General features: G+C 38.2%; 1 protein-coding gene across 9 annotated transcripts in view; it reads left to right on the top strand.

Annotated features, from left to right (window-relative positions):
• Nucleotides 1-27,053, top strand: part of rims1b (regulating synaptic membrane exocytosis 1b) — a 61,872-nt gene extending 34,819 nt beyond the window's left edge. The window contains exons 7-35 of one of the 9 annotated variants that reach the window (XM_044113208.1): nucleotides 458-498; nucleotides 662-772; nucleotides 1,399-1,498; nucleotides 2,736-2,859; nucleotides 3,307-3,353; nucleotides 3,584-3,699; nucleotides 3,773-3,903; nucleotides 4,068-4,239; nucleotides 4,745-4,898; nucleotides 5,051-5,107; nucleotides 6,771-6,924; nucleotides 7,870-7,986; nucleotides 8,364-8,426; nucleotides 8,825-8,902; nucleotides 11,177-11,296; nucleotides 13,162-13,251; nucleotides 13,911-13,988; nucleotides 14,491-14,556; nucleotides 16,081-16,194; nucleotides 16,504-16,604; nucleotides 17,006-17,109; nucleotides 17,223-17,383; nucleotides 17,604-17,756; nucleotides 21,098-21,312; nucleotides 22,706-22,844; nucleotides 22,955-23,064; nucleotides 23,585-23,686; nucleotides 24,418-24,557; nucleotides 24,632-27,053. In XM_044113208.1, the coding sequence (XP_043969143.1) occupies nucleotides 458-498; nucleotides 662-772; nucleotides 1,399-1,498; nucleotides 2,736-2,859; nucleotides 3,307-3,353; nucleotides 3,584-3,699; nucleotides 3,773-3,903; nucleotides 4,068-4,239; nucleotides 4,745-4,898; nucleotides 5,051-5,107; nucleotides 6,771-6,924; nucleotides 7,870-7,986; nucleotides 8,364-8,426; nucleotides 8,825-8,902; nucleotides 11,177-11,296; nucleotides 13,162-13,251; nucleotides 13,911-13,988; nucleotides 14,491-14,556; nucleotides 16,081-16,194; nucleotides 16,504-16,604; nucleotides 17,006-17,109; nucleotides 17,223-17,383; nucleotides 17,604-17,756; nucleotides 21,098-21,312; nucleotides 22,706-22,844; nucleotides 22,955-23,064; nucleotides 23,585-23,686; nucleotides 24,418-24,557; nucleotides 24,632-24,850 (3,377 nt within the window). In that variant the 3' untranslated portion in view covers nucleotides 24,851-27,053. The remainder of the gene's footprint in view (nucleotides 1-457; nucleotides 499-661; nucleotides 773-1,398; nucleotides 1,499-2,735; nucleotides 2,860-3,306; nucleotides 3,354-3,583; nucleotides 3,700-3,772; nucleotides 3,904-4,067; nucleotides 4,240-4,744; nucleotides 4,899-5,050; nucleotides 5,108-6,770; nucleotides 6,925-7,869; nucleotides 7,987-8,363; nucleotides 8,427-8,824; nucleotides 8,903-11,176; nucleotides 11,297-13,161; nucleotides 13,252-13,910; nucleotides 13,989-14,490; nucleotides 14,557-16,080; nucleotides 16,195-16,503; nucleotides 16,605-17,005; nucleotides 17,110-17,222; nucleotides 17,384-17,603; nucleotides 17,757-21,097; nucleotides 21,313-22,705; nucleotides 22,845-22,954; nucleotides 23,065-23,584; nucleotides 23,687-24,417; nucleotides 24,558-24,631) is intronic. The other 8 variants (XM_044113199.1, XM_044113200.1, XM_044113201.1 and 5 more) reach the window with 8 other exon arrangements.
• Nucleotides 27,054-27,996: the final 943 nt, after the last annotated feature.

Below are 27,996 nucleotides of genomic sequence, written 5' to 3'. Positions count from 1 at the left end.
TATATATATATATATATATATATATATATATATATATATATATATATATATATATATATATATATATATGTGTGTGTGTGTGTGTGTGTGTGTGTGTGTGTGTGTGGGGGTGTGCGTGTGTGTGTGTGTAAAGTAGCCCACCTCCCCCCAAAAAGAAAAAGTTGAAAATGTGGAATATCATCTGTGACATTGTTATCAAGGTATTTAAAAAATATTTCATGATATAATTTTGTGACAATATTGCACTTCTCATCCTCTAAAATTGAGGTTAAGTGTCTTTTGAAAGGATGGTTAAAATTGAGCCCATGACCGTTTACAACCCTGGTCCTCAAGTAGCTTACACCTGCATTAACCTATTTTATCTAAGTTAAGTTCTCAATATGTACAAAATCTTTCTATGAATACAACCTGAAGCAAAGATATTAATCTCTAGTTGTCCTGCTCTCTGTCCTGACAGGAGATTTGGACTGTCATCCTTTAGATCCTACAGTATGGCATGTAAGTATGAAAGGATTGTAATGGCCACTGCTGTGAGTGAATTCCTCCTGGAGAATATAAATTAATTTAGAATCAAATTTAGTTAAACTAAAATATGTACACGTCATTACTCGGAATAATCTGAACTCTTGTATGCTGTTTCCTTTGTTTTCTATCTTTGCAGCATCCGGTTACGTGGCAGCCGTCCAAAGAGGGTGACCACCTGATTGGACGTATCACATTAAGCAAGAGGTCGGCCATGCCCCGTGAGGCCGGCTCCCTACTGGGCCTCAAAGTGAGAGTACAACTTCATTGTTGTTTTGCATTTAGAGAAAACTTTGTCCTTAAACTGAAGGTATAAATGTTATGTTTCCTGAGGAGCCTGTATAATCTTTAAGATTGTGCAGCAGGTCAGATCTGTATTTAAATAGTGTGCTTAAGAATAAAATTACTCCTACTCACATCTGATCTAAAGATCAAGGCTGGTTGTGACAATACCCATGAAAAGTTGTAAATTAAAAGATGACTTTGTCACCAGGTGACAATGAAACCATTCAAATGCTGAGCAGATGCATAGACCAAATCAATGCGTGAATGTTGATCTTACACATGGAAATCAACAATTGTTTGAAATCAAAACAATAATTTCAGCTAAATAATTGCTACTGATGAAACAAAACTGAATAGCAGATGAAGCACACAGCTAGAAACTACTGAACAGGCCTGACTTAGGTTAAAGCCTAAGTCCGTGAATAGACTTAGACCTGAACATTCAGAGGCATATAAAGACAATCACAAAGTCAGCCTTCTGTCAGCTGACAAACATTTCTAGCATTAAAGAACTAATGTTACAACAAGATCTAGGGAAACTCATATATGTGTTTATTTTTAGTTGCATTGATTACTGCATACTGTGTGCAGGTTGTTGGAGGAAAGATTACAGAGTCTGGAAGACTTGGGGCCTTTATCACCAAAGTCAAAAAAGGAAGCCTGGCAGATGTTGTGGGACATCTACGTGCAGGTAATAGATTTACACATTGTTTTCGACCAAGAATTATTTCCATATAAGCAGACTCACTTGTCCTAGTAAGTGATTCCCTTTCTAGGGAATTCTTGAAATTAAGTTGTCTTGTAAACCTACTATTTACTGGATGTATATGTCCTGCTAAAAATACACAAAATGTTTTTAGTTATTGGATCAAGTTTTTTTATGCCTTGAATTTTTTACATGTTTTACTCATATTTTGCATCTATAACACGGAGAATACATTGCCAAGCTTTCTACTACAATATCAAGATTCAACTTTTCATATTTCAAAGCTATTTTTATTCAAAAAGATACAAATCTTGTCTTGTCTAGAGGCTCTGGGAGGCCTGAGAAATAATCCTGATTTAGTGAGCATTGCAACCACGTTTGATTTCCCTTTGCGATCAATAAAGTATTTTTAAATTGAATTGAATAAATGCTTTAACTTTAACACACAGCATACAGGTCTAGAATTTTAACAACAGCATGAGAATACTATTAAATATGATTTTATGATTTTAGCAGAAATAAAATAAATGTAATATTTCTTCCAAGTTGGTGTGTAACTTTTATTACATTTTTTTTTTTTTAAATATAGTTTTTTTTTACATATTTGGTAAAACTGTCATCATGTCGTGACAGCATGTTATGAGACAGAGACCCTCCTCCTGACTGACTGGTTGTCTCTGATGGAGATGTGTATTTCTGTAGTTAACACTGGGAGAAAGGAGAGGTGCTCAGATTTTTCACAGAATACCTGCCTCATACTATACTGTCATAGTGACAGTTTAAACAAATATGTAGAAAACATTTTTTTTTTTTTTTTTTATAAAAGTTACATATTCCAGCTTAAACGAGATGAGTTTTTCTGATCTCCGCTCTCAGCCGGCTAGCCTCTTCATAGTACTTATTTATATCTTTATAAGTCTCCCTGGCTGCACACTGAGGAGATCTGCCCGAGTGGAGGAGATGTAGACAAGACATTTGATATGGAATAGTTTGAGGCATAGTGGTGCTGCAAGACAACAACGTGCTGCGTGTGGAGAGTGACTGTGTCTCCACGAGCTAAACCACCAGTTGCTAATCCACCAGTCCAACAGGGAAACCTTAATAGTCTCTAAATCCAGTCTGCCCCTGATGTCACACCTTTCATCATGTAACAACTTTGTACCTGATACACAAATCAAAACTAAACCAGGATTGCATCATCTGCTGGTAATCTGATTTTCAGGTGACGAGGTCTTACAGTGGAATGGGAAGTCATTGCCAGGAGCAACCAAGAAAGAAGTGTACAACATCATTCTTGAATCCAAAGCTGAGCCTCAAGTGGAGATTGTAGTCTCAAGGCCAATAGGGTAAGACTGGTGTTATCAGTATGTAACCATTGCATTTAAAGTAGAGGAATAACGGCACAGGTTTTATTCTAACAGATGCGTTTGATATCTTTCCTCTTGTATAAAAGCTCCATCAGTCGAATTATGTCCAAAAAGCTTTTGAGAAAAGTCTATAGAGCATATCAGTAAGTAGATTTAATGGATGGAGCCCCTAAACAGTATGTCCTCCCTAAAATCCTGATGATCCATCAGAAAAATCCTCTTTTCCAGATGTTTCTTTCTTTCCTTCCTCTCCTACCCACTGTGTTACCTAAGTCTATTTTTATGGATGGCCTTTATACTCTTCACAATTGAGCTGTTTGTTCCACATCATTTTGTAAAAAAGAAACACTTCAATATGATCATAAAAACTATGAACATATTATTATGTCTGAATTTGAATGTGTTCCAACCTGTTACGTTTTCCAGAGACATCCCAAGAATCCCAGGGTCTCCACACCCTCCACTAGAATCCAGTAAGTGTTTTTAGCCGTTTACAGCCCAGGTAACTTAATATGATTGAAAACTCAAAACTATAGTAAACTCAGTGTAAAAAGTATGAATCATGTATTGTTGTTGGATATCATGAGTCAAAAAGCAGGGACCTTCAGAAACTATCTACAAAATATTCTCGTTCTTTCTACTGTTGACTCTGTAGTCTTACTTGTACAATATTTCACCAGAACCTTTCTTTTCCATCTCTCAGCTGGCTCCAGTTCGTTTGAGTCACAGAAGATGGATCGTCCCTCTATATCGGTGATGTCCCCTACCAGTCCTGGCACCCTTCGAGACCTTCCTCTTGTGCTGCCTGGACAGCTTTCTGTAAGTAAAGAAAGAAGTGTTTGGTCTGAGGTTTGACTCCAGTGGAGGGTAATTACATTTCAACATCTTTTAGGTGAAGCTGTGGTACGACAAAGTGGGTCACCAGTTGATTGTCAACGTCCTTCAAGCCATAGACCTGCCACCTCGACCAGACGGCCGACCTCGAAACCCATATGTCAAAATGTACTTCCTGCCGGATCGGAGGTAAAGAGGCTTATTGTATTCTCTCTTTCTTTATCACCCTGCCTAGCATGTATTGGGCTAACAATACCATCCCCCAGCGCTTGTGTTATATAAGTATAACATTTACATTTTGCATTTTAAAGGTTATATCATCCGCTTGAACTCATTTTTCTTCTGGGTTCCAGTGACAAAAGTAAACGACGGACTAAAACGGTGAAGAAGAGCTCTGAGCCCAAGTGGAACCAGACTTTCATTTATTCCCATGTTCACCGGCGGGACTTCAGAGAGCGCATGCTGGAAATCACTGTCTGGGATCAGCCCAGAGTGCAAGAGGAAGAGAGCGAATTTCTGGGCGAGGTGGGCAATTCCTCACAATGTCCCCATACTGATCACAGAACATAACATTGCTAAGATGTTGCTGTATTTAGAATGAAGGAAAAAGTACAAATCATGCTGTGCTGACATTTTTTTATGTAAATTCTGCCAAAGGACAAAATTTACAGTTAAAAATGCTTTATGTTTTTTTTCCCCTCTCAAGCAATGGTTGTGTAAAGTCATTCAAATATTTATTTTATTTTTAACTTAAAAGATAAATAGTCATTACATCCTTTACAAGTATTGGCAAGTTTTCTGTATTAGCTCTTTTCGTCCTTCCTTTAAATCTGTGAGAAATTTGGTTGAGTCAGTAATCAGTGCTCATAAATTTGTTACCCCAACAAGTAAAACAAAAACCCATTTGTCAAGATTTGAGTCTTTCCACCTTTCCGGTGTCACATAAAACACTTTTCTGCTTCACTTTTTTGATTCTCAGTTCTTATTCTCCAATATTCTCATCATCTGTCCTCCGTCTCTGTCCTGTCAGATCCTAATAGAGCTTGAGACGGCCTTATTGGACGACACCCCCCACTGGTACAAACTCCAGACTCATGACATGTCCTCCATACCTCTGCCTCAGCCCTCTCCATACCTTCCGCGCCGACACGTCCACGGAGACAGTCCGAGCAAGAAACTACAGAGTATGTCCTTCAGGATGCAGTCTGTCACATTTCAATGGACCTGCGATGTGTTTGAGTCTGCACCAGTTAACCTCTCCCTCTTCTGAGCTTTCTCCTTTGTGTCAGGACGTCTCAGCTTTGCCCCGTCTTACCCTGTTTATGTGTGTATGCAGGGTCTCATCGCATCATTGATACAGAGTTTGATGATGGTTTGATAGGTGGGACTAAAGGTGGGTGGGGGGCATGATTACTGAGTTTTTCCTTGTAGTAGCTTGTAATTGTCCAGCACTTGGTGAGAAGCTTCTTCTTGCATCCTTCCTCTCCTCATATAAATAATTTAAACCTCTAATTTGCACCGTCATATTATAATACACAATTCTGTTGTGATTTTTTTTTACTATTCATCATGTCCCACAGTAATCTTGTGCCCTTTAGTTTGTACTGACCTTTCCAGAAGCTGCAGTGAACAGTTTCTCCTCCTCTGCTGGACTGTAGACTTACTGAAGCACTGAGTGCATGTTAGACTGCAGAGCTCCTTTGTTCTCTGCCATTTCACTTACTCTCAATCCCCTGCATGTTTTTAGTGCTACAAGCTTGTGGCTCACTTCACAGGAGACAACATGTACATGAGGATTACCTCTTTTTTTATATTGACGTATTTTACTTTTTTGACCGGCAGTAAATGTCTTTGTTGTTTGTCTGTTTCTGCAGTAGCTTTAGTTCTTACCAGTCTAATGTGCACCTGACTAATGAGTCATATATGCTCAAACTTAATTTTGCCCTTGTTAGATGCCATAAGAGTGTTGTTTGTGACAAAAAGAGCACCAATATGCTCATTGCCAGTATGAAAAGGATGGCAGACCAAAAAACAATTCCCCAAGAAGTCGATGCTCAGGGTTGTCTGCAATGTTTTCCATTTAATGAAAAATCCTTCTTTGTACAACCATCTCCAGAGACTCCAGGCCCCAGAAAAAAAAAGCAGAGAGTCAGTAACTTTATTCTGAAGAAAGGATGTATAAAACACAGGAAAAACCAGAAGACCTGAGAAAAAGCTAACATCAACAGAAAAATAGTAGAAAAGCCTGAAAGATAACCAGGTAGCATAATGATTGGGGAAGGTAATGACTAATCAATTTCAGGTGAACTGACTCCAAATGGAAGATATTATCAAGGAACTGGAAGCTAGGATGAACAAGTGTTTTTAGTGGCTGAAATATATTTAAGACAAAAAGACCTACTCAAAATACATAAACCCCCGGAAAACTTAACAGAGATGCATTAAAAATGCATAATACTTTACCCAGTGTAGAACCAAAATATTTCTGTCTAAATTAATACGCACGCCTTTTCTGGACAAGGAAGCAGGAAGAAACAGAACAGCTTTCACAGTGTAATATATTATAAACTAGAATTGAATAACACGTATGTTCATTTATTCACAAATGCATGTTTCAATGAAACTACAACAGGTTATTTGAATCAAGAACGATGGCTTTTTAACTATTTGATTGCTTGGCCAAAAAAATAGCTTTGTCTGTAGATGAGTTACAACTTTAAATGTTTGATTAGTAATTCATCCTTTGCTACATAGATTTTTAAATCTCTGGCCTGAAAGAGGCACTGCAGAAACAGTCAGGCACTTTATTTGCTTGTAAAACATCTTGATGTGATGTTCTACATCCCGCAAAAGATTTGCATCTGTAGTAGTAGCAGTATTTGTTGTAGCAGTAGTGAATTGAATACCTCTTTTAACTGATGCGTCATTTATAAATGAAATGAAAAGATTTGATCTGAGTGGGTTCACTTTTTCCTTGACTGTGAATTGTATCCATATAAATCCCCGAAGGATGTTTTTTTTTGTCATGCGTCTCCACATCCTGTGTTTGTGCGAAGGTGGAGAGCGAAACTCCCGGGAGAGAGATCGGAGCAGCACGTTGGCTGTCCCAGATCAGCAGCGCCCCATCCAGCACCGCTCCCGCTCCGTGTCTCCTCACAGAGAGGACTCCTGCAGGGCTCGGTCTCGGCCCCCTCACGTGCCCATGCAAAGGTCAGCTTCCCACATTAGTGTCTCATGTTGCCTTTTATTTCTGCATGTAGTCATAACTTCCTACTTTTGATAAATTCAAGTTAACTATGTGGGGTTTTTTTCCCCCCACATAGTTAACTTGTGGGGAAAGTTAACTTTAAAATAAAAAAAATATATATATATTTTACAATGCACTGCATTAAACTGTATCAGCATCTTCTTTCAAGGATAGTTCTAATTTAAAGACCACATAAAACATAAATAATGTTCAGATGACATTTCTCCCATATTATGTTATTATATGTCACAGAATCTGTGCTAATTCAGAGGTTCTAAGTTCTTGAAAGGTGATTGAGATGTGTCTATTAGTATTCTTGTGACAGTTCAAAGGGTATACATATTTTACAGGGCACTGTAGCTAAGGATTTGTAACTTTAACTGAGGAACTTTAACTTGTTCCTTTTTCGGTTGTTTGAATGAACAGTCCTCCAAGTACTTCAAATCTACAGAGATGTGGGTTTCTGTCCATCTTAACTGTCAAGGCAGGCAAAGGAGAACATTAGTAAAGAAACAATCAGCAGTCCCGTGGCATATCAACTGTTCAGTTTAGAGAAATTGTTGTCAGGGAAACTACATCCTTCACAAATTTCACCCTTGTGAAAGAGTGGTAAGAAAATCTTTGGGAAGACTTAAATTTTGTTTATCCCTTTTTTTTTTTTTTTACAACGGGGCTTAACATAGCTTAATGTGGAAAAGTCTGAGTGACACTTCGCAAGTTGCTGTATCACAGACGTCAGAACTTGTTCTTTGGATCCCTGTTAAGGTGCCAATAATCAAGAATTTTTATTTGTTGTTGCTGTTTCTTATTTGTAGTAATCAAGATCTTTCTGTCAGAATCCATAGTGTATTAAATAAATCTGTAGGGGATTACATATATTTTAATGTAAATGTATTCATTTTCTTCAGGAGTTTGGATGAGATTCACCAAAACCGCAACCACTCACATTCCCCGACACATTACCACGGGTCCTCCCTGGAGCACCAGCGCTCCGGCGACTCAGACTACGAGTATTCAGAGGACAGGTAAACTAATATTGGGATGTCTTGAAACTTTAGAGTGAAGGAATTTGTAAAACAGTAATTTATCGGTAACTGCTCACAGCAGTTTACGCTACCAAACCCGAAAATTGTTAAACGTTTGATTTGTTTTGTGAAGGTTGCCTCTTAATTTGCTTAATTGTGTTTTTGTTTTGTTTGTAATCTGCTTTCACCAAACTAATTCTACTAATACATCTGACTGTGTTTATTTTAGACATAACTGTAATATGAAAAATATTTTTCCTGCTTTCTATCATTCATAAATCCACTTTGCTCATCTGCGTTGCCATCCTGTTTTTTTTTTTGTGTGTGTTTTCCTGGGTCGTTTTTCATTCGTTCACTCATCGTCATGGCACTGACAGTGAGGTCCTGGAGATGAACAGATCAATTCGAGGCGGGAGTGCAGAGTGCCTACATACCAACAGGTACAAACACCATTCAGCTGTGTTTTAATGGTTGCCATCATACCTTAACAACTTCATCTTAACAGAAGTTTTTTGGTGTATAAGGAATGAGTTGAATGTTTGTGATTTTCTGCATCTGCATGAAATCAAAGAATTTTGCATTTGTGCCTAGGTGCTGCAGCATACTTTGAATTTATTTTCCAGAATTCTTTTAAATTTTCACTACTGCCTTATAAAAAAACCCACAAAAAACACATTAATCAATATAAAAGTGGATTAGAAGCCTACCTTCTCCATGAGCTGAAAGAAGACAAAGCTTTCTTTCTCATTTCCCAGCATTTTCTCTGAGATATTTTCTCTATTTTCCGCTTTTTTCTTGTCTTGCTTTCAATGTGCATGATCTCTACTCGTTCAACCAGGAGCATAGGTAGATACAGCAACACGCTCCCCCCCAAAATGCCCCTTTTAGTAAATGGTATCCATAAAGACATGTACAGGTAAGCGGAAGGCAATCTTGTCTTTCCTTCCATACTCTGTTCTTGCCTTATTTCAATTACTCATTTGTGAAATTGGTGAATCTGTTTGGTACAACAAGCCTCCCACTGTGTTCATGTTGTGGTCAGGGTGTTGCAGAAGCTGGTCTGGATTAATTCACCCATCGCCAATTTGTACGCCTATTTCATATCTATGTGTTGCCCTTTCATCTCTTCCTACTACAATTTCAATGTTGTGAGCAAATCATCTTTTCCCCCTTTACTAAACCATTGTATACCATTCATCTCTTGGAAGGTATAAATTTTAGTAAAGACGAGATCATTTAAAATATCTATATTTTCTAAAGATTTTATGAACTACCCCGTTTCTACAGGTTTTGATTCTGATCCCATTTTGAAAAACCAAAATAAAAGACTCAAAATGATTATTACTCAAAAGTATAAGGATGAACAAGGGTGATGAATTTGGCTGGGAATTACAGCACTGTGGATGAGTTGGGCAACTCATCCACAGTGTGTTGGAGTTGGGTGTTGAGTTGGGTGTGTAAATATATGTGGGTGTGTAAATAGGTATATATTATTTATGTATGACAGGTAAATGGGTAAATGCGTATGTATATATATATATATATTTATATGGGTATTTATATTATTTCATCTGGTTCAGGAAATATTATCATTATTGTTATTATTATTATTATTATTATTTTATTTTATTTTATTTTTTATTTTGGAAAGGATACTGGAAACAAGCTTGCTAAGTGTAGTCATTGCACTTATATATTTCAGAGATATTGACTGTAGTATCTATTTCCATACTCTTAGCTTTTCCATTTTTTTATATCTGAGTCAGCGTAAAATTAATCTGTCATTATCTGCACTACTCTACTCATAGCTACATAACTACCATGAGGTAAAAACTCTCATATTAAACAGAATAAACTTCCCAGCTATAACCTTTTAAATTATATGTACATACATTATACAAATCTACAATATTGTTGATTTCTCTCAAGAAATAGATCTGTAGATTATATTATGTAATAAGCATTACACATAATCTCCAACTAGATAAAACTATCTCTATGCCTTTACGTAATGAAATCCTTGCTCTTACGTTGCAGATGGAATTTAGCTTAGCTTATGTGTTCATATAGTATTTACCTTATCTTAAAAATCTGAAGGCCATCTGAGCTTACAGAAAACTCACCTGCACCGAGTAACATGTCATTATGTAGCTACGGTGTTGGTTTTCCCCCTAATCATAAAACAAATTTTATTGTCAGACTCTGATAACCAGAAAGAATATCTTGGCAATATTGACAAGCAGGTTGTGTGAGCAATTTTTATTTTAATGCATTCATGTGCTTCTACCAGTTTGCCTTAGAAGTATTATAATGCATAGTGGAAGGGAGAAGAATATCATTGTGTAAGTCGATATAGAGGAGGGAGCTTCTGGATGTTGCCAAAGGCACTTTGAGGTATTTAAGGTATCTTGAGACGTGCAATAGATATGACTAAAATCTCAAACCCTGATCTCCATAGTCCTCTAGGGGAACAAGTCCTTTCTGTTGGGAGCAAAGATTGGGGAATGCCGCTTTACATATTGTTGTGGGTTTGTTTTTATCTGAATGAGTTTGCAATGTGCTCTTAGAATAATTTTATGAAGCCTCCTGTTCCTGGGAAAATTTATCCCTGTTCTCTGTTTTCTCAATTTCTGGACTGTGGCTGTAATTGCATTTTCCAGATAGATTTCAATTACGTTTTTCTCATCTGTTCCTGAATTGCTTCAGATTGTGGGTATAATGCTTTCTGTAATATTTTAAGGGATTTCTTAATTGTGGATGTCTGGATAATAATCAGATCTCTGTGTGGATTGCATAATTGAACTCAGCTTTCCAAAAAGTGTGGCGAATCACAGTTAACTCATAATTTAACAAGGGAATAGTATGGTTCACACTGCGGCATATTGGTTTGGCTTGTTGCTTTATCCTCAGTAAATAAAATGACTTTTGTCTGATACGGAAATTAGTTTGATGATCTGATGCATTTAGGTTCAAAGAAAAACTAAAAAAAGCAACAAAAAAAACCAAACAAACCTGCTTTATCAGTAATAAGGCAAACATTTGTTCAGTGCACTTGATGCTTGATGTTGTGATGCAGATTTTCATTTCTTAACCCCACCTTCACCTGTTGAGTTGCTGCTTCACTCTGTCACTTGCATGTGTCATTTGGTTTTCCTTTGCCTTTCTTTGCATGCGGGTGTTTGGTACACAGCTCCACCCTCCCTGCATGCCTAAAGAGTAAGCCATATACCAGACAGGAGGGGGGCGGCATCTTGCCTCGTAGCATCCTCACACACCGTGTTCTCAGGTTCACAGACGAGGTCACGGTTAGGTAAGAACAGAGCAAATTTCACACATTTCCACTCTCATTCTGTCACCAGTCTGAAACACGGTTTTACTCTCGACTGACATGATAATTCTAACATGTGAAGCATTGCACCAGTTTTAAATTAATTATCTACTTTTGTAATTAGCCGTACATTAAGAGAAATCTGCACCCAGCATTTAAAATGTGAGGTTTTTGTGATTTAAAGAAGTTAAACCAAGATAAACCATTTCATTTTCCCTCCTTAAATATTAGCTATAACCTGTAAAACTCAAAGGAAAAAAAATATACTAAAGTTGTTTAGGAGAGACAGTAGATTGTTAATCAAACAATACTGTGTTTGGTTAAGTTTGTATAGTCTTTTAAAGCTGTACATATGCCTTTGCTCAGGGTCACCCACCACATTTAGACTTATAGAGAAAACACTTGGCATCTTGCTGAACACCTCTGGTCAAGCTCAAATATGTGTGGTCTAGTAGGTTTTTCCTTAAACTTCCTGACAACTCATTCCAAAAGTTAAACACACACGCACACAGTGAAGCATGGTGGTGGTGACATATTGCTTCGTCATGTTTTTATTTTCTAGCTTGGACTGAAGTCTTAGTTAGGATGGAGAGAATAATGGGCAATTTTAAAAAAGAAAAATGTCCAATTTTGCCACAAAACTTCCAAGGTTCTAAGACAGCTGACAATAAAAAAAATATTTTTCAGCACAAAGATGAATGTACGCACATATCCAAATCAAGAGTAAAATTCTGGAATTTTCCATCAAATGAATGAATGTCGCTATGACAAAAAAAAATAAGATTATTAAATGGATATTTTGCTGCCAAAAGTGGAGGTAGGCTCTGAAACACACAAAATAAAGATCACAAATTAAGTCTATTATGAAATACATAATGAAATAAAAATGTGATTGACAAAATAATCTACGCATTAAAAATAAACATTGTTTTATTTCATCAGGGCATATATTTACTTGATGCAGTGTTTATTATTTATTTATTAATAACTGTATTTATGTTTTTAATGCGGTATAAAATGACCCTTCACTGTTGCTACTTTTGGTTTAGAATACAAACATTTAGATCATGTTTTACATTTTTTATTCCTATGCAATATGAAGACGTTTTTACTCAAGTTTATTTTACCACCATAATCTCATATGAGCTCATGACTACTTATCATTGCTGCTATTTCAAGGTTAATTTACTCATAAAGGTGAATAAAAGAAACTATTCAATTGAACCCCAGCTAAATTAGTTGGTTTGTTGTTCTGTCCTTTTGTGGAAATGCATATGTGTTTATGTCTTGTGTTATTTGCATTTGTTGATTCAAAAATGATCCAATTACTTCTAAGTTTGCCTGTTTCCATGTCGCTGCATGTTCTTTGTTTAGTTGCAGGATTGCCACTTTCAACATTTAGGTCATTCGATGTTATACGATGGCATCCATTTAAAGCCACTTGATGTCAGAAAGTGAAATGGGATAAACACACAGATGTATACAAATATCTGTGAACCAATTACAAACTCATACAAACCAATCCTTCTGCCTCTGACACCTGGTTTCCATGGTAACTCATCAGCCTACCATCTCAGTGATCTCCCAACGTTTGGTTGCTAGGAATGACTTGCTAAAAGTGTAACAGCAGGGCCATTACATGTTTCTGTACTATCTGATTCTACCTCTCCCCTCACCACCACCTTCTTAAATCTCTGTCTCTACTCTTCTTATGTATGTCCTTTCTCTCTCTTTCCTGCATTTTAATAAAACACTCTACTCTTTCTCATCACTCATTGGATCTAGCTGATTTTGTTTTTCATCTTTGTTTCTCTGCCTTGTTCTTCTACCATTTTGTGGCGTTGCAGCGACCTGCAGCCATCCCTGGACAGAGTGAGGAGTGCCAGCACCACATGTCTGAGACCAGACACCAACTTTCCCTCCTCTAACAGAGACAGGTATCTGACAAAAAATATGCATTTTGTGACTCGGGCAGCTCTACAGGGACTTTACATACGTGTGTTTACAGGGATGACATGATCCAGTATTTATTGTTTTAAAGATATTCCATGTTTTCACCTCATCTCATATCATGTGCCCTGCCCCTTATAACTACACATTTTCTCTCCAAACTCACACAAGAATGCTTTATGAAGAATATGAAAAACCTTTCTCTCCAAGCAACTGGCATCTATGGATGTCAATTGGTCCAGATTAACCTTTACAGAAATAGTAGCTCTGGTATGAAAATGCTTACTTACACTTTCCCAACATTGTTGAATTGAAGAATCATAAATTTGTTTAAACATGATTTCAGTCCTACATTGTGCTGTGGAAAGTTATCTCAGTTCACATTAGAGGAGTCCTTCAGATATAATTTTCAGGTTATGTGTTCACATGTAAATGAGCTGGTATGTAAATTAAAAGTACAAACACATATAATGAACTTTTTCTCAAGCTGCTTCTTCATAGTTCTGATGTCCTGTATGACTACAGATGGTTCATGTCTACCTTTCTAATACTGTGCCATGAAGTGTGCAGTACATTCATGGCCTTTACTAATAAAATCTCCTGGTGTTCTCACCCTGGAACGCTCCTCCTTCTCCTGCCCCTTTAGGTTCTCCAATTCTTTGCCCTGCAGGACTCCCCCAAGCCCCAGGATCTTAGTAGATCATGTGGCCCCAGAGGAAGAGAGGTATATCAGGCCTTCCCTCCCATCTGCTTTCTCCCTACTTCTTGCTTCTGCTTTGCTTTGCTGCTCAAACCACCTTGACTTTTCCTTCTGGAAGCATTTCCTGCTGCTTAGAGCTCAAGCTTGATATAACATATCACAAACCTTGAGATCAATGCTGTTTCGTTCCCTTTCCTCATAAAGACTTGTGCTCTAAAGCTGTGTAATTCCATATTTATTCTGCTGTAGCTGCTTCTCTGCTGAACTCCCACTGTCATTTTTAACACTACTTTGGTTTTAAAGCACTTTGTTTGGTACAACATTGTTATTAGGGAAGAAAAAGAGTTTACATGATGTGCACTTCTCAGTAAAATTGCTTTCATAATCCTCCCTAAAAAAGTACAGCAACAGTTTTAGGATCTTAGTTTTTTTTTTTATCCTGAGGCAACATTCAGCGCACATCAAAGGGGTGGCTGCTTTCCACACACATTCTTTGTCTTCCTCTATTTTTTGGTTGTCAAAACAGTGAGAGTATTAATTCATCCAGTCTAAACTGTCCGTGGGAAAGCAGAAAGTGTCTTGAATTGGACAGGTAAGATCATTTTTCCATTCACAGATTCATTCATTCATTCATTCATTCATTCATTCATTCATTCATTCATTCATTCATTCATTTGATCAGTTTCCTCTCCTCTCATTTTTATCATCACTTCATTCTTGGTGAGATCTTTAAGTATGCAGCACTACATATGATGTTGAATTTGCCCAGTCAGCACAGAATCTGTTTGATATAAACCATTTTCAACAAGCCATCTTTTAAAAAAATGGAAACAACTCCTTTTATGTTTACATATATTTTAAACATTTTTGAGCGATGCCTCCCTCATAAACTATCAGAAACAAACTTCCCAGATTTTTGAAAATGCTTTGAAACTAAATCTGCCATAAGTGTGAATAATTGCGAACTTAATACTAACTAAAATGAAATGAACTGTTTATTCAAAGTTTTATCCCTCAGATTTTAGCAGTTTTAACGTTGATATTTTAATAGAAAGTTTTAGAACACAATTCTCTAACAAAGTCTACCAGTTTTATTGTACAATGTGATACAGTGCAATACAACATAATAAAATAAAGTGGAAAGTGGACCTACAGATCTCACAACTCTGTGGCCCCTATTAGAGATGAATGTAAGAAGGTTTGTTAAGTGTGGTGAGTGTGACAGACAAATGATGCGAGATGAATCGAAGTTGAACCTATGAGATCACAAAATACCCCCATGTCCCGTTGTGTAATTTGCATTCACAGGCAAACTGACATTTGATAGTGATACTATGTGTTGAGAGGGCAATTAATTTCATCATGTAGCAGATCCCACCTTCAGGGAGCCTACAGTTGTGCGATTAGGTCGTTTGCAGTTTAAACTTACATGCTGACTGGTTGCAGCCATCTGTTGATCCTCAAACAGAGTCAACATGGTACGTTTGGCGCGAACCTCATCATGAGATGATCAGAGCTTTTACAAAATGGAGCAGCAGCCATAATGTTTTTCCCCTTCTGATACCAAATTCATTTTTGATATTGTGGGTTCTGATTTTGACTCTTTCTGATGTCATTTATGAGGACTATAGAGAAAATTTGCTCTGGGTTCTGAGACAGAAGTAGATGTTTATCTTATGCATCACACAATATGTCACTAAAATGCAACAGATTTTTATCCAACTCAAAAAATTTGCCTCAAAGTTCATGCTGTTGGCTGATGTATTTAGAGGCTAAATAGGGTGAAAGTGTTTCATGTTGTTGCAGTTAATTAAGTAGAAAAGTAGAATCTCAGAACAATTTTTACGCAATTGATTGGTGCATCTCTTGTAAAAAAAAAAAAAAAAAATCTGCTACATGTGAATACTAAGAGTCTTACCCTAATGTCTGTAAAATTATTTCTTAGTTCACAATAGTCAAAATCACAGTAACATGTATTTGATGGCTTATTGTATGAAACACCGGACCCCAAGAGGAGTAAAACTTTGTGTGGCATTTTTAATGAGGTATTTTTTTGCTCTCTTTAGATAGTTTGATATTCCTTTTATAATTATTTTTTTTTATTTGCTGCCGGCAGTCGAATTCAGCCCACCTCTATCCTAAGGGGCAGTAGAAGAAGAGGGGGCCCCCTCAGGCCCTTTGTACAGACAGTGCTGTCAGGTTCCTGTCCTAACTCGCCACGGCCGGACAGGTGCATGTTGTTATCTGTGTTGATCTTTTCCTCCCCCTATGTGTGCTTCTATTCATGTTTTCAAGCAGGTATTTTTTTTTCCCCATGTGCTCTTCTAGGATGTGTGTAGCCTACTGTAGAGAACATACCCAGAACATTGTCCTTTACTCCTTTTCCTTATCTCCTAACTTTATTGTCTAACTTTTCTGCAGATGTCAGTTTGTTGCTCCTGTGATTCCATTTTTAAATATGTCAATATTTAATTTTGGGACTAGACATGTCTCATCCTTCCATCAGTTTTTTTTTTTTTTCTTTGACGCTTATCGCTAGAGCACACCCACACGGCAGCCCTTCTCCTCCAACTGTGTTATCCGGTCGAAGGGGTCGGCAGCTTCCACAGCTTCCTGCGAAGAGCAGCAGCATAGAGCACGGTATGTTTCTCAAGCCATAATGTAAAGCAAAGCAGAACAAAAATATATGAACAGTTTAAAACTACACCAAAGTCAAAATTTGGCATTGAATCTTTACATTAAGTTTATAAGTTAAGAGTGGTGTGCCCTGTCTCTACTAAGATGGTCTGGAGAATGTAAAAGGATGCAAATATGTTGTTTTTATCTTTTATTGTAATTTATTTTTTTCCTTTCATTTTTTAAATATATATTCTACTTTGGATTCACCTTGACCAAATTTAACAGTTCTGATACAGGGTCAAAATGGCATGAAAATGATTTTTCTCTTTGTGCATAAGAGGGTAATCAATCAATATGTTTTTCAAGGTAAAATTAGTTTTACTCTCTTCTTAAAGCCTTATTTATCTTCTTATTTGTATCAGCCCTAGCAGTGGAGGAGCGAGCCCGACAGCTGCCAGTGAAAGTACATTCCTACCGGCCTTCAGCCTCCCACAACTCTCAAACAGACCTCAAGACCAAACGGGAGGTGTGCATCTCCAACTCCTCTTCTGTGAAGCTTTAGATCACTTTTTCAGAATGTAGGTTTTTGATCCCCAGTTTGGCATAAATCAGATTAACCCGCCAGAGCTTTGATTGCAGATGTACGCAGAGCAGAGGCGCAGCAGTGACAACATGTCGGCTAGATCTTCAGACAGCGACATGAGCGACGCGTCGGCTCTTTCCCGTGCCAGCAGTGCCTCTCGTCTCAGTAGCACCAGTTACATGTCTATACAATCAGAGCGGCCCGGAGGACGGCTCAGGTCAGTTTTTTGGTGCATGCTCTGGTCACAATCTGAACAATATTTTACTTTTTTTTTTTTTTTTTTAAACTGCATGTTAATCACAGTTTTGTTTTGTTTTTTTTCCTGAATATTGCATGCTTCCGCTCCTCTGCATGATTCGTCTCCTCTGTCACACACATCGTCACATACAAACAATCACGCAAACTCACCAAATGGGACAACTTAAAAACAATCTTAGATCAAAGTCTTTAGAGGAGGACAAAAAGGACAGGAGGATATCGTGGGAGGTGAACGGAGAGGAGGAGAACAAGAGGGAAGCAGGAAAGAGACGCTTCTCTCAGGAGTTGAAACGCAGAAGACACACTGTAGCAGGAGACACAAGGGACTCCAGGTAACAATAATTCTCCGCCTCCTCTAAAATCAATCTTCCCCTCCCTTATGACTGAGGAAAAAAGCAAACGCCAACATTATGTAATTTACAGAATAACGTTGAACTGGACATAAATAAAATAGATTTGATTGTCTGCACATTAACACATTCAGAAACAGCATTAATAAAATGTGCATCTAAATATTTCAATAAATCACCAATACAAAGAAAAACATTCAGACAGAGATCTACTGACCTCCGAGAGCTTTCAGCAGCTTTAAAAAAACAGCTTTGCTTTTCTGGCTTATTGATTGCTCTTCAGCTGCTCACGTATGGCTTCTGTGCTGCGGTGGTTTCCAGTGAAACCTCACAAGCATCCAAGTATTTCCAAATATTTGCCAAACTCTGAAGTTATTTGAAAATAGGACAAACAAAACATATAAATTATTTGCGTCTTATTTTGTGGATTCTTTTGTCATGTTTTTTATTTTCTAGAGATGATTTGTTTGAAAAACAGGCAAGAACATGTTTAGAAAGAGTTGCTCAAAAATAAGGGCATATAATAGTGCATTCATAGATTGAAATTGTTCATTAAGAATAGAGAATTCAGATAAAGTCAGTGTCTTTCTGGCCGTTAGTGATTAAACGTATTTTGTAAAAGATAATGTGGTTATTCACCTTAACTAGAAGCAAATAAGGCTTAATTATTATTAAATATTATTTGTAGGTTTACTATATTTGAATGAGTGGATGCAGTGCTTTCCACCAGCGTCATGACTCTTTATCACACATAGCTGTCCGAAAGCCTGATGATAAACAGCATCCAATGCTGAACTGAACTCATAAATTATCTGAAAATAAGCAAGAACTGAAGCAAAACTAAACATAAGCGAACCATGATTAGGCTTAGCTGACGTCAAGCTGATCTAAGAAGGACATTTTGAACTCAAACACATACACAGTGCTGGCTGACCAGAAGCAGGGCACTGACAGGGACAAATGACCCAATCCCAGTAGTCCTCCATGGGTCAGGTGGTGATGTAGTGCAGCTTATTACCCGGCAAATATATTGAAGTCTGGGAAAGTGAGAGAAGGTGACCCTGTTCTTTACAGTCCTAACGATTTTATGGATAAGCAGAACCTCTCACACTTTGAAGAGTTGGATGTGAGAAGAGTCTGTTTGAGTGTAAAGACTTTAAATGATACCAGGTATTTTAATATCCCTGTTTTAGCGCTTGTTCCTCTACTAATATGACTGCTGCTTAAAGAGCGATTTCTTTAAACTACCATGTTGTCTTCAATATTGCAGACTAGTTCTCCATCACTTGTTTCCTTTTACACATAGTTCAGTTTTGATCTTTTATTTCAGGCCACCTTTTTTCCACTTTTTCTGTGTCCACTACAAGACTTGTGTGGCTAACTAGGCATTGTTCACCCACTTTAACTGGGGATCTAATTAGTTGTATTCTGAAGGCAATCAGGTTGTTAATATCTGTGTTCCTGGATTCTGTTATCTGCTTCAGGACAGTTTGTCCAACTTCATGGAATAAACAGGAGAAGGAAACAGAGAAGACTTGGGATTACACAAACACACACCACATTCACTTTTATAGCTTTTTTTGTATCCAACCTTCCATCAACCATCCTTCTCTAATTGCCTGTGCAATTGGCATTTTGAGTAATTAAAAGTAATTTTTTATTTTATTTTTTGTTGTTTTATTTTGAGCTGAAAAAAAATTGTTAAGCATACCGGGGATTTCATTAGTGCTGAAGTGTTTGTTCTGGGATATGACAAAATGAGACCATGGAAGATTATTTCAAAACCGTCGCCATAAACCTTAACACCCACTTCATTCACAATTTGGCTGAAAAACAGACAAATCTGTTCTAAGGAAACTAAAAATAAATTTGACTATGCCATTCCAAAATTGTTTTCTTCTCATGAATTCATCCTTTTGATCATTTGGATGTACAATATGTTTGGTATCACTGTTATGATGACAATTTGAATCCCTCTTCTTCTTCAGTTCACTAGTCGACAACAGTAAAATCTGCCTTGATGAAAACACTATTTCCATCTAAAGAAAAACAAATCGTAAACATTCAGAAAAGAGCCACCAATTCCTGGACATTCCTTTGGTATCTTCAGTGTTGTTGCTGGCCTTCCTGACCAGTTTCAATCTCATAATTAGCCATTTTTCAATATATTTTTGTCCACTTCCCCTGACAGATACCTTTGACCACTAATTTGTTCCTTTGCAATTTCTTTGGAAATATTGGTTATCTAAAAAAAGCAGATAAATAAACAAGAAAATCCCACAAGAACATCTAAACTTTATTTCTGTTTCTGTTACTTTATTTTATTGCAGCTCTGAATTCAAAAAGATTGAATTCTGAAAAAGAAATCAAAACATGCTTCACCACAAGGTTATTGTAGTTTTTCTTTTCTTTTTCCACAAATAAATTGTTTCACTATCTGCAGAAAAGGTTTTGAAATTATGAAACAAAGTGTCACTTTTTGACATAACAAAGCATGGCCTTTTAAAGACTCTGTGCACTTTCGAGATCCACTGTATACACGCTTGAAGTATCTTTGAGAAATTGAGCTGTACATTACAAAAATGCAAAAACTACATGTTTACACTGAAATCTTATTTGTCCTTTTGTCTGTGTGTTTATGTATATGTGCAATACGCCCCCTGCATGTCTTAGATCCCTCCTTGCATGCCTTCTGTGCTGTGACTGCCCGGACCCCCTCCATCCTCAAGACCGGGATCTTCCCCTTCCATCCTACCCATCCTCTGCCAGAAGTTCTCCTACTCCCTTGCAGGAGGCAGTGGAGAGGCCTCAAACCACGCTCCCTCTTTCCTCCCTCTCCCCGGCTCCTCTGGGTCATTGGACCATAGCTGTCAGGGAGCCACTGGGAGCGGAGAGTCTGAGTGAAAGAGGCAGTGTGGCTGCGCTGTCCTGCAGCACATTGACACCCTCCGAGGGGATCGACATGCGCTGGCTCCTCCAAAACCCAAGGAGGCGGCATCGCTCACGTTACCGTTGCTGCTGCTGCTCATGTTTAGTGCAATGTTTAAGAAGAAATCTGAACTTATAACATCATGGCCTCTTGGTTGATGAACACTCTTTTTCAGTCCAACAACAACTGTAAACTCTAGTTATGTTCATTTAAAACAGAAGGTGTAATCTATTTGGTTCCCATTTGGCATAATAAACAGAAGTTCACTTTCTGTTCTGCTCCTGCTGTTTTATGTTATGCCAGATTATCGGAAGGTTATTATATACATTTATTTAGAGCATACTCAATAACACCAACAAGATCCTAGATTTATCCAGAGTCCTCTACCTTATAGTCGGCAGATGCGATCTATGGGTCGGAACATGATGAAGAGCTCCAGTGTGAGCGGTGAGATCTACACGCAGGAGCGCACAGATGGCAGCCAATCAGACACCGCTTTGGGCACCGTAAGCGGCGGCAGCAAGAAGAGACGCTCCAGCATCAGCGCTCGCTTCGTGGCCATCGTCGGCAAGAACCGGAGCCGCAGCACCTCACAGATCAGCGACCCTGGTGAGTCACACGCACAAACTGTTCAAACTTTGTATCACCATTGTACTCTAAAACAAGATTATGTAGTCCTCAGGTTTAGTTATAATTTGAATAGATATTTGGGGAATTCTTTATTTAATTAAAAATTCCAGAAAATTTGTAGAAATTTTGGGGGTTGGGTTTCATGCCATCATGTTGAGATTTTAGGCCGTGGGTATCTTCACAGTTTTATTCTTCACTGACAAAATTTGTTGTCAGCAATTGACTCATTATCAAGTTGTAAAAAGACACAAGTTTTCTATTGTGTTCCTGTAACCTTCATTTTTAATACTTTTTTTATTGTTTGGGAAAGGAGAATTACAGCTGTTGTATTTATTTAGAAGACTGCATTTAAGTTTTATTTTAAGCTCTATGATGTTACTTAAATTATTGGAAATAATGATTATTTAAAGCATTCTAAATATTTTTCTCATAGGAATAGTCTTGATGATTTGTCCTGACGTATTAAAACATACTTTAGTCCAGACCCAGAAAATTTAAAGTGTACTTTCCTTCCAAAGAAGACAAAATCTTCTGCTGCCTTAGAGTTTAAATGTCCAGCAGCCACTCTTTCCACTGAGAGCATGTAGAATGAAAGCCAGATTCGGCCTTTCCCTTCTTTGTTCCTGGCATAAAAAGCTATTAAAAAGCACTTGGCCTGGGGGTTTGGGGAGGGCAGTCGGAGGTTGGTTCTCCTACTCTCGCTGTTTCATCTCTGAAGTAAAGATGGGAGAAAAGAGAGAGAGACGGGACACAGACCAACACTAATTCATAAAATAATCTATTTTGGTCATGATGGATGACAGCAATGTCAGGTAAGGCTGTAACCTTATTTTACTGGATTCATATGGTTGAATCTGAGCTTTATCCTCCAGCTATTTTATGCTATTTGACGTTTTGCGACTAACGGACTGTTTTGATTTGTAACTCATAGAATGAACTAGAATCTAAATTATTTTTATTCAAATGTACTGCTGCATATGTAATGTCTGTCTTCTGTTGTGTAAATTAAATGGTAGCAACATTCACATCCCTTATACACTTTCATATTGATGGATTGTACATGTACAATTAGAAATCGCTTAGAAAATCAGAGAATTAAGCTTAAAAGATGTTGGCAAAATATTGCATTTTGTCATCAACAAACATGTTCTGTGGTATTAAAATATGGTTTGGAAAGAGATTTACACACAAAGTCCATGTTTTGAAATGTTCATGCGACAATTTTAATCAAAATGGCAAACTTTCTGGATCATTCTGGAACAGTCTCTGCCTGACCTCAGGAGCTTGTTTTTCTGTTGCGTCAAACTCGAAGGCTGTAAACTGTTGGATTAAAGGTTTTTGCACTTGCCTCTTTTCTCTCTTTAATTTCTAGAGGGGAAGACTAAAAGGGAGAAGGGCATCCAGAGGAGCACAGAGACTGGCATGGCCGTGGAGCTTTCCAGGAATATGAGCCGCCAGCCCAGCAGAGAGTCAAACAACGGCAGCATGAACAGCTGCAACTCTGAGGGAAAGTAAGTAAATCACAAATGTCCTCCCGAAAAACAGATAAGATTTATTAATGATCTACCTGAACTTCACGAGGAACAAACTTGCTCGGTTTTGTTTGTGTTTTCTGTATTAGTTTCTGTGTTAGTTTAAATCTGGGTGCCAGCAGCCAGTTCAGCGATTTCCTGGATGGACTGGGACCAGCACAGTTGGTGGGCAGGCAAACTCTGGCTACTCCTGCCATAGGTACTAAATTGTCACACTTGTCTCTACTGTTGTTTTTTATTTAGTTTATTATTTCTCCTCTCATTTATTTGTCCCATCTATACTATAAATATTTATCTCTCCTCCCATTGCTATGAGTCATTTCCATCTTGTCTACCTGTCTTTTCTTCCTCTCTCTCTCTTAAATATATTAAATTCTTTTTGGTTTATTTAATTGTTTGTACTGTGTAGTTCTTTGTTTAGTTCTAATTTAGCTTGTAATTATTTGTTTTGTTTCTCTAAAGATTTCTTTTTTCCATTTGGTTATTTTTTAAAGATACCCACTATCATTGATTTGTGTTTATTTAGACACATAGATGTCTTTTTCTCTGTCCAGTCATTAACCACTTCAGAAGCTTCCCAATGTCTTAGCAAAGCTCTGAGGTAACAGCTTAGCTACTACCCTGTTTGGCCTTGGTTTACAGCATCACATCATCTTTTCCTTTCATCATTTGAACCACTTGTCGTTCCTCTCAGCAAGCATTGCTCTGTCATTACTCAGGTGACATTCAGATTGGAATGATAGAGAAGAAAGGGCAGCTGGAGGTGGAGGTCATCAGAGCTCGAGGACTCGTACAAAAGCCAGGATCCAAATCTCTGCCTGGTAAGAACCTGCACCTAATAACACCCAGCTACTGCTTCTGTAAATGGTTTGCAGAGGTGCCCTGTACTCACATGATGGGCAATGGCTGCTTCTTTAGCCCTGGTCCAAAAACTCTTTTTATTTGACTTTGTTTGCTGATTGTTTACAAAGCTGTTTTTTGCTCACAGACGTTTTCAGTGCTGTGAGCAGGTCATATGGTAAAACTCAAATAGCAGCTGGTACATCGAGCATTTTGGTACTGCCAAGAACTCTTTTGAGTTTGCTTTTGTAAAAACTGACTTTTTTTTCTTCCTTCTTCTTAGCCAGTTGCTCAGTTCAGTCATATTGAGTATGGGGGGCATTTGTGAGCATCCTTTTTCAGAGTAAAGAGTGCCAAATGCAAATGCATGGCACACCTTTCAGACTGTTAATTTTAAAAACCAGTTGAAAATCCTGTATTTAACAGTTGTGTACTTCGTTGTGTTGGTCTTTCACATTAAACCCCAATAACACTGAAGGGTGTGACCGTGACATTCCAAAATATAAAAAAAGTTCAATATACATTTTGCGAGACGCTGTAGGTGCTCTGCTATCTTTTGCTTTTTAATGTTTATATGGGCTGGATACAACATTTATGTTTTATTTTTCTTTTTTCTTCCAATTAGACTAAAACCAGTTATTTTGTTTTTTTTTAACTAAAATCTGGATCAGCTTGTATTTTCAGACCGTTTTATTGTTTTTCTATTCTTTAGCTCCATATGTCAAAGTCTACCTGCTGAATAATGGAGCATATGTAGCCAAAAAGAAAACTAAGATTGCACGGAAAACACTTGACCCCCTGTACCAGCAAGCACTGCTGTTTGAGGAGAGCCCACAGGGGAAAGTCCTACAGGTGAGTGCCATATTTTTTTTTTCTCCTCATCACGTGATTGAGCTGAGTAGCTTAAAGCAAATCTTCTCCCTCAGGTTATCGTCTGGGGTGACTATGGCAGGATGGACCATAAAAGTTTCATGGGAGTTGCACAGATCCTGCTGGATGAATTAGACTTGTCAAACACAGTCATTGGTTGGTACAAGCTGTTCCCTCCGTCCTCTTTGGTCGATCCGACGCTGGCATCCCTGACGCGGAGAGCTTCCCAATCATCTCTTGACAGCTCCTCGGGACCGCCTGGTGTTCGAACCTAGTGGACCTAGTGGGTGCTACACTATCCCTCGAAGGAAAGGGGGGAAAAAAACTTAAGAAAAGAAACTGAAGAGAGAGGCCCATACAATAAAAGGTAGAAACATAGAACAACAGCAATCAGAAATGGTCACAGCGAGAAAGCTTTGTTGAAATCTGACAATCACTCCTGCCGCAGTTATTTTTGTCTGTTGTAGGGAGCGTCATATTTCGGTGTTTCGTTTCCATTCAAAGAAAAATCTCATGGTTTATCTCTTGCTCTCCAGTCGGAATATGATAGCTATGAGTGTCAGTGAATCAAAAAGAAACAGGGTGGTTTTTAACCGAGTCAACCTAGCAAAGAAATGTACGCAAGCATTGGAATGTATGGCCTCGTGACAGAGGTAAAATCCCTTCGCTGACTGCAGGGGGCGCAGTCCTTTCTGCAGCGGCCTCCTCCAGAAGCCCATCAGACTGCCGGTATTCCTGCTCTCTCCCCGTCAGGATGCCGCCCTGCCCTCTCCCGCATGGGTGTTCAGTCTGGAAGCACAGGGCCTTCTTCTGGTGCCTAGATCACTGGTCCCTTTCTTTGTCAAGATTTTCTCTTTTCAACATGTTTACCATGGCTACTCTGGGGCTATAGTCTTTTAAGAGTGAATTGTGGCGTTCCTTTCTTTCCTTTTGTTACTACAGGCACAAAATGTTTTTGCAGTGTGCAAAATGTTCATGATATGTGGTCAGTCTGAAGTGTGCATGATGATAAAAAGATTTTATAAGGACACAAGATTTAGTCTGCGGCTCTTCTCCGGGATGATAGGTAATAATAACAGATGGTCCACCATTTTGCCTCTGTTCTTTCGCTGAGTTCACCTGAAAATATCCTGGGTGGAACAATGGAGATCTTGCTGCACATAGTAAAACCTCATTTGTCAAATACTGAAATAGATTTGGGTGCAGAAATTGTTGTAGAAGAAGTCCCACGTGTGACCAGTGAAACTAAGAATCCTTGGCAATTCAACCTGCCAATCCTGGCGGCTGGAGACCATCATTTATATACCGCACTCTTACTTGTTCAACTTTTTGGTCGTCTCAGTTAGAGAATGCGATAGAGAAACAAAAATGGTCAAATTCAAATTTCTATGATTTTAAAGTTACAGCCTCACAAAAGGGAAGATAAACCATGAAAAAACAGATTGTTGTCATAGGGAAATACATTTCTGCAAATGCTGTGTCATGCATTTTCATTTTAATTATTCTTTCCAAACATAAGTATTTAACAGTCACCCATTAGACATGCTGCATGTGGTCCACTCTGCGATAAACAGCCCTTTGACCCGCATCAGTTCATCACATGGCAGATCACCACATTAAACACGACTATCCAGCGCAATAATGTTCAGAGCTGCACAGGCTAAAAGGAGTTCCCACACTTCCTTGGATCTGTATTGCAAAGATCCTCCTGTTGATCCAAACCAACCTCCCCTTAAGAAGCTCAAAGTATCCCTCACAGAAGCTCATGTTGTTTTGTTTACAATGTGTTTTAGCATATTTTAGGAGAAGAAATGCAGAATCACAAACAGGAGAATCCTGCAAAATCTAGCATTCATTCCCCTAAACCCTCTCCTTTCTCGGAGATGCAGCAAACCTCCTAATGATCCTCCAAGAGTGTTGCCAGGGAAATGAGCCGAGAATGGAGGCAAACTGATGGACTAACCCTAACCCTAACCCTAAACTGATGTCTTAGATTTTTACACCCAATAATGAGATCGCTGTTCAACCACTTGTCTTTGTTTAATTGTGTTGTAGGCGTCCCAGGGGGTTGACAAATAAATCAAGGTTATGTCACTTTGAAATGTGCAAGGGATATAATATCACTGTCAGATAAAATTAAGTAAATGCTATTGTTCACCTATGCCAGAGCTGGATTGGACCATGTAACTTTTCACATTTCCGAGGGAGTGCCTTCCCTCACCCCAGCACGTTAAAGGTTTTTATTCAAACCTTAGTTTATCTTGTTTTTAATACAAGCACAAGAGCTTGATTTTTTTACTAGAAAAAGTTTAACTTTTCAAAAAAAAAAAACAACAACAATAACATGTAGTTATGAAAAAGGAAAAAAAAAGCAACAATCCCATTGGTTCAGGTTACTTATTTTGTCTTGAAGCAGAAAAGAAGAATAGATTGCAGTTTCCTCATGCATCTATGTGAATATGAAAGTCGGGACACCAACACTCATCTGCCAGTCTGTCTACAGACACCTCCCGCCACCACGTGGGGAGGGGCCGGCATGACTTGGGAATGCGTTCCAAGCTGCATGCACTTCTTCTTTTATTTTTTCTTTTACTTTTTTTGTAAAACCGGTACAGAAAAAACAAAAAGACACTGACCTTGATGCGTGTTAGTTCCACGTACTGTAGGGCCGCTTGTATGTTGCATGCAGTTGTACAGTTTGCTCGTACTTGAATATTAAAGAGATAAAAACCAAGAAGCCATTCCCATATCGCAAAAGACATTTGAACTCAGCTGGAGTCTGTTCCACGTCCCTCTGTCTGGTGCTGAATGTCTCTCAAACTGAAACCCGAGATTATGCTGATGTCTTTCCCTGATCCTCTAGAAGATGTACTGTACTGCACAGTCATACTGAGCAGAGCTCACAGCCCCTCTTACTATTATTATTCCACTTCACAGTATACCTCACAGGGGGCTGAGGTGATGTATGAATAAATATGTACAAATAACATAAAACTATATGGAAATAATTACGTTTTAAAATAGTTTCAGCTATGGTTACACATGGGCTTTTAAGTTATACAGCGAATAAACAGAGAATCATATTATTCGACAGCCAACTATCGATTACTGTAAAAGGGGCCAAGTCATTTAAGGGGTTATATCACTACATACAATTAGGGACCATGCAGATGGACGCATCAAGGTAATGGGTTACAAGGTGTTATACAGTCTGAACACTGAAACCGAAAGGGCCAAGTTCAATCCCTCTTCACAAGCGTTTTCTTTGCATTGTCTGGTGAAGTCCCACTCCTGTCCCCCAACACCTTTCTTTTTGTCAGTATTAACAGGAGTAAAAAAAAATTAAATCGATAATTGTTTACAATCTTCTGTGTTCCACTGAAGCAATGAGAAAATTAGAGAATAGTAAAGCATTCACTGC

The sequence above is a fragment of the Gambusia affinis genome, linkage group LG04 (genome assembly GCF_019740435.1).
Source record: "Gambusia affinis linkage group LG04, SWU_Gaff_1.0, whole genome shotgun sequence".
Classification (NCBI taxonomy): Eukaryota; Metazoa; Chordata; class Actinopteri; order Cyprinodontiformes; family Poeciliidae; genus Gambusia; species Gambusia affinis.
This window is presented reverse-complemented; position numbering and strand designations above follow the sequence as displayed.